The following is a 6120-nucleotide window of genomic DNA, read 5'->3' as shown; positions in this document are numbered from 1 at the left end:
CGGCTACATGAATCAAACGACGCCATTGTGCTCTGTCATGTATCATGTTTACAGAGAGACCGTTTATATGTAGATCTCGTTTGACCACCTCATAGATGGTCTTCTTAGGTCTTCTTTTGCCTTTCGCCCCTTATCCATCTTCCATCTCATCCACCCTCCTGACTGGATGTTCTATCGGTCTTCTTCTCACATGTCCAAACCACTTGAGACGCGATTCAACCATCTTTTTCACAATAGGTGCTATTCCAACTCTCTCCCTTATATCTTCGTTCCTTATTTTATCCAATTGCGTATGACCACTCATCCATCTCAACATTATTATAGTATTATTTACTTAAAGTTACTCTAGTATTATTTAGTTCTAACTCATATTCTCTCCATCACCGGAATATTCCCTGTGGAACATTATGAATAAGGAAAGCATGCATGATTCATTCAATACATTTATTTCAATTTTCAAGTTACTTTGATTTTTCTATATATGGGGTTTGGTGCCATCAATATGTTAGTGTCTCTTTCACTATTATGGCATAGTTAGAAGAGGAAATCCATATTTTCAATACCTTCTGTGATAAATAATACAACCTCTTTTGAAAAAAACATGTTAGGTTTTCAATTCCCATTTTAGTATAACATCATTCTAACTTTATTTAAACCTTAATTGAACAACTCAAAATTAGATAGAACCAATTGGTGCTTCCATCATCAAAACATGCATATATAAAGAAACAAAAAATATTCACTCATTTTTTTCACCTTTTGCCAAACACACCTAATAGGGTGATTACTTGCATTCCAAGTATCAAAAGATATAGACACATCTCCAACTCAAATTCTTGTCATGCTTTGCTTTCCAACTTCCAAGGATGTCTTACACATGCTAACAAAACCTCTAACATAATTGAGGCATGTGCATGCTACACATAATTGTTTTCATTAACATGGCCCTTTATATTGAACAAATCAAATTTGGTCCTAAAATATATGCAATAACATGCTCAATACTTCAATACACAATTATGCATATAAGATTGATATTATGACTTAATAAATCAAGTATAAAGTTTTGTAACATTAAGTCTAACAAAGAATAATAGAACTGTTCAAGCACATAATTATTTGATGGGGGATCCTAGATGGATACCCCTCTAAATGTTTCAAACTTGATCAATCAAGCTCAACCTCACTTACAATTTGATCAAATGTCCCACAAAGTAAAAAGATGGTGACAAGAACAAACAGATTGGCCAAGGCATTACAGCGGCAAAACGAAGAAAATATAAAAATAATTAAGAAAAAAAATAAAGAAATTCATACACTATCATTAAACATGCTAATGATGAAGCAACCTTTCTGTGGATGCAACTATTACACTATTTGGAACCAATCTTCCCTGAGTATATATCCCGCAATCTGATTTTACACCTCAAAATCAAATTCCAAGAAAGGAACCGAAACCTTTAACACAAAATCATCCCTTGTAAACTGATTTCTCTTAAAATGTATAATTCAAAATAAAAGAACACCGTTAGCTATATATGATTGATTAACTTCCCTTATCTGCTGATATTTCCCTTAAGTGACGACGGAGACGTATGAATTCACAAATACCTCATTACCAGTTTCCTTTGATCTACTGTTACCAATGACATATCCAAATTAACATATCTCCTAAGCAGCAATTCCTGAATCAAGTTGAGAAATTATAAAGAAAATGAGTAACATAACAAGTATTAATTCAGATGCGATCGAAAATATATAGTCTACACTGAAATGTACCCTATGAAATTCAAGGCACCTATGTGTATTGTTGTTGTATTAAAATTCATGACTAAATCATTGTTTATTGAGCATTTGTTCTTCTTCATAAGATTAGAAAAGAAATTAAGTAGCAAGGTTTTCACATTAATTCATTAAGCATGAAGGTATATTATATATATATAACAAACTCAGTTTGCAAATCTCAATGAATTATTCATTTAGAAAATAATCAAACACATTTAAACTTAGAAAGACCGATCTACGTCTATATCTTTACTCTCAAGTCAATTTAACTTCACATGAAACATACAAATACCTGAAAATGAAAGTAATCAAGAAAGCTAGGCATATCTACATGAGGCTAATATTATATTAGATTTCAATAACAATGATTTCCGTATATACAAAGTCTGGTACCTAGAGTGTTCGGAATATGACTAAAGGAAAACATGAACATTGCTATCTTTATCTATCATAAACTAGAAGATGATTTCTTTTCGAAGCTTCAGAATAATTCATGTACCGAATTATAAATAGTTAAAAGCACACAATTTGCAAGTAACCAACCAAAAATCTACAAAGTATGATCTCATTTTCTTTTGGAGATAAAAATGTAGCTAAAGATCTTACCTCTATTAGATTGTCTACTTGTTACATTGTAGTTCCCAATAAAACCCTCAGAACTCTTCACTGGATCATCCGAAACAATGCCGCCAAGTCCATAACCAAATGCACCAGAACCATCTACCTCAGAAGCAGCGGACCGCCAAGTAGAGTCATTGTAAGCAGAACCACTGCGGTATAACTCCCCATAGGGTCCATCATAAACACTGTTTGGTGCAGCAAATGTAGAGGACTGGGTCGCATTTGTGCCGCTGTTCCTTCCATACCCTCCTCCTCCTCCTAATCCTATGCTACTATCTCCACCGGCATAAACATTGCTCCAAGTAGCATAGCCGGAAGCAGCCCCTCCACCCTGCGTTGGAACTGATGGACCCCAATTGGTACCACTATTTCCAATTGAAACACCGAAAGCCCCACTTCCTGATCCCAAGTACGCACCAGGGCTGACGGGGTTATTAGTCGTAGTATTCAGGCCACCATTTCCCCAGACATTCCTAGAAGTCGAGTTCGTAAGAGTGTCACTTCTTGCATTGCCCCCACTAAAGCCAATAGGAGTAGTGTACCTGCTTGAATTGCCACTATAGAAAGGACTAAATATTCGACCGTACCCTATATTTCCCCCATAATTGGAAGTTCCTCCATAGTTTGGACTCAATGCTGATTCCAAATTCACTCCCATTCCATAACCACTAGATCCAAATGGGGTAAAACTGCTTCTACCACTAGAAAGTGGACTAAATCTACCATCCATCCTTACGCCATAGCCTCCTATCGGATTAATATTAAAACCCTGAGCATAACTGTTTAGGTAGCTACTTGTCCTATTCAAACCATAGTTATATCCTATCAATGGGCTCCGATTGGGTCCAGGAGAAAGATCTTTGGGAACTGCCCTCTTGACCTCAACCAACTTCCCATTGAGTTCATGAAATGTTTTATAAAGAACTCTGTCCACAGCTTCTTCCGAATCATAAGTGATGAAGCCAAATCCTCTTGGCCTCTGAGTATTGTGATCGTACATCACTACAACATCAGTAATTGTACCGAACTGATCAAAATACTTCTTGAAATCACTTTCCGTGATCGTTGATGGTAAACCTCCAACGAAGATTTTCTTCGTGCGACCAGGACTAGGAGATCCCTGCATGCTAGCAGACTGCCTATTTATAGCTTGCTGATCATCTCTGGGAACAGCCTTCTTTGCTTCAACCTGAAAATCAAGAAACGAGATTTTATCAAAATATTGAAGTCATCTTCAATTTCCTTGCTTAAAAGCTCAGAAAAGATCAACCTCGATACAATGCACATACTTTAATCTAAGTTGCTAAGCATCATCCCAATGTTGCCAGAAAACAAACATAATTTTTAACACCATCATAGCAGGAAAATTAGGAAAAATGAGGAACACAATGATCTCTAATCTAAATTAACACAATTTCAGCAAAGATATGAATTGGCACAATGCAATGTAGCATCTAACAATGAAACAAACTCTCACCGTGCGGCCATCAATTACATGTTTATCCATAATTACTCTTTCTGCAACAGCAAGATCAGCAAACACAATAAAGCCGAATCCACGAGCACGACCTGTTGTCCGATCCCTCATGATCACAGCTTCTATCACCTCACCAAATTTCCCAAAATATTCCTTGAGGCGTTCCTCATCAGTGTCCCATGAAATCCCCCCAATGAAGAGCTTTCCAAGATCCGATTCCATCTGTTCTGTTAACAAAACCATTCCAAGTTATGCATTGCAATCAATTACCAAATCAAATTCAACACATTTCAACATAATTCAGTCCAAAATTCTCATTCCAAATCAAAAAAGCAAAAACATCAAAACCAAAATTTCATCTTTTTCAATACACATAAGATGAATTACACAGTAATGATCCATAATTCAACACCGGAACCAATCTAAATGCAAATTATATTGAATTATGGAGAATTTGAGCTCAATCTGAATAAAAATTCAATCTTTAGAAATCAGAAATGCAGTTAAGTATGAATCTGTGAAGAAGGGTCGCACCTTATCTCAAAATTCAGACAGAACCCAGTTGGTGCTTCGATCAGATACGAAGTTTGGGGGGTTTTGTCAAATTCGATCTAAGAGCATCGGATCTTTGAAGCAACCAATCAAAAAGAAACGGGAACCAGAATATATCAATCAACCAAAAACAACAACCAAAAAGAAAAAATCAATTTTTTTTTTCTTCTAGTTGTTGGTTTCTGAGATCAGAGATAGAGATTCAAACAAGGATGAAGAGATCAAAGGAAAAAGGGGAAAAAGAAATAGAAGGAACCATAAATGGAAGGTGATGGATGAAAAAAAAAAACCAAAAGAATAAAAAAATGAAAACTTTTAATTAGCAATTATTAATGATATTGAGAGAGAGAAAGAAAAATAAAATAAAATAAAATAAAATGAGAGGTTATGTGAAAATTTGAATGGGAGAAGAAAGTGAGAATGACAATGAAAACAGAGGATGTGGTCTCATCCTCTTCTTCTCTGTTTCTTATTTTCTCTTTGTTTTTTTTTTAATTATTTATTGAAAAAAAGGAAATTTAAAGAAAATAAAAAATATATATATATAAAAAAATTTAGAGAGAAAGTGAAAGAAGGACACACTGCAAATCTCTGGTGCAAGAATATTTGGAGGGCCAATTTATGACAACACATTATAATGCCTAAAAAATATAAAAATAAATTAAATTAAATAGCTTATCTAAATTAAATCCTAAACTAAAATGCAAGTCTTATTTTTTTCCTTTTTTGGTGGGTTATATTATTTTTTCTCTTTTAAAATTACTATATCTATTTTTGGTCAATATATTATAATATATATCTATTTTTTTGGTGACTATATTATAATATATATTGTGGTTACTAATTATATGTTTATATGATTAATTTTGAACATGGTCAAATAAATGAAATGATCATATGTGTTTGTATATTCAAATTCAAATATTTTAATATATATATATATATATATATATATATATATATATATATATATATAAGAAAATCTATGTTATGTTACATTATTGGAACTTTTTTTTATTAAATTCCTGAAATGATAGTATTTCATGAAAACAACATGGTACTTCTTATTATTAATATTTATTTCTATTTTATTAATTAAAATTATTAATTGTGATGTATTTAATTATACAGAATTTTACTTACACGGTTGTCTTCTTTTCTTTTCTTTTTTCTTTTATGTTTTCATCTTTTAAAGTAAAATTTGACTTTAAATATTTTGAATTTATTTTTTTTTTTATTTGAAACCATATAAAAAATTACCGATCTTTTAAATATATTTTAAAGCATTATATTTTCCTAATTCGTTTAAAAACATTAAAATATGATATTTAGATATGACTTTTAAACTTAGGTAATGGGCCAAAAAAGAACGAACTTTTATTTTTGTATATTAAATTATGAGTGGTGAAGTCTTTAAAGATGGTCTAAACTAAGTGTTAAATATTGTTGCGGGTATTTACAAAACGTGAGTGAAGTTTTCTCATTTTATAACTAATATAATATTTTTTTTACAAAACTTCAGTGACATTTTGTCTTTATATTTTTTCACAAAACGTTGGTGACGTTTTATTTTTTATATTTAAAAAAATATTTTTTTTACAAAACGTTTTTGTACTACTATTATAGCAATGTAAAATACTGAATTAAACAAATATTATCGTATTTCACATTAAAATTATCCATAT

At 32.2% G+C, this 6120-nt stretch overlaps 1 protein-coding gene across 2 annotated transcripts; it reads right to left on the bottom strand.

Moving 5' to 3' along the window:
* Window positions 1–1091: 1091 nt before the first annotated feature.
* On the bottom strand, window positions 1092–4787 carry LOC130941623 (heterogeneous nuclear ribonucleoprotein 1-like). Of its 2 annotated transcripts, none has more exons than XM_057870186.1 (4): window positions 4418–4787; window positions 3884–4105; window positions 2392–3595; window positions 1092–1685 (listed from the first exon to the last, which is right to left on the bottom strand). In XM_057870186.1, the coding sequence occupies exons 2-4, from the start codon at window positions 4103–4105 to the stop codon at window positions 1672–1674; spliced, it is 1440 nt and encodes a 479-aa protein (XP_057726169.1). In that variant the 5' UTR covers window positions 4418–4787; the 3' UTR covers window positions 1092–1671. The 2 variants fall into 2 exon arrangements, with proteins under 2 accessions (XP_057726169.1, XP_057726168.1); XM_057870185.1 differs by having other exon boundaries at window positions 3884–4110; window positions 4418–4785.
* Window positions 4788–6120: the final 1333 nt, after the last annotated feature.

Source organism: Arachis stenosperma, chromosome 7, assembly GCF_014773155.1.
Source record: "Arachis stenosperma cultivar V10309 chromosome 7, arast.V10309.gnm1.PFL2, whole genome shotgun sequence".
Classification (NCBI taxonomy): Eukaryota; Viridiplantae; Streptophyta; class Magnoliopsida; order Fabales; family Fabaceae; genus Arachis; species Arachis stenosperma.
This window is presented reverse-complemented; position numbering and strand designations above follow the sequence as displayed.

Excerpts from the sequence above, each read along its gene's own strand:
- LOC130941623 (XM_057870186.1), bottom strand. The coding sequence starts at position 4,105 with ATGGAATCGGATCTTGGAAAGCTCTTCATTGGGGGGATTTCATGGGAC. Across the intron at positions 3,596-3,883 it reads ATGTAATTGATGGCCGCACG|GTTGAAGCAAAGAAGGCTGT; the intron begins GTGAGAGTTTGT and ends CTTGATTTTCAG.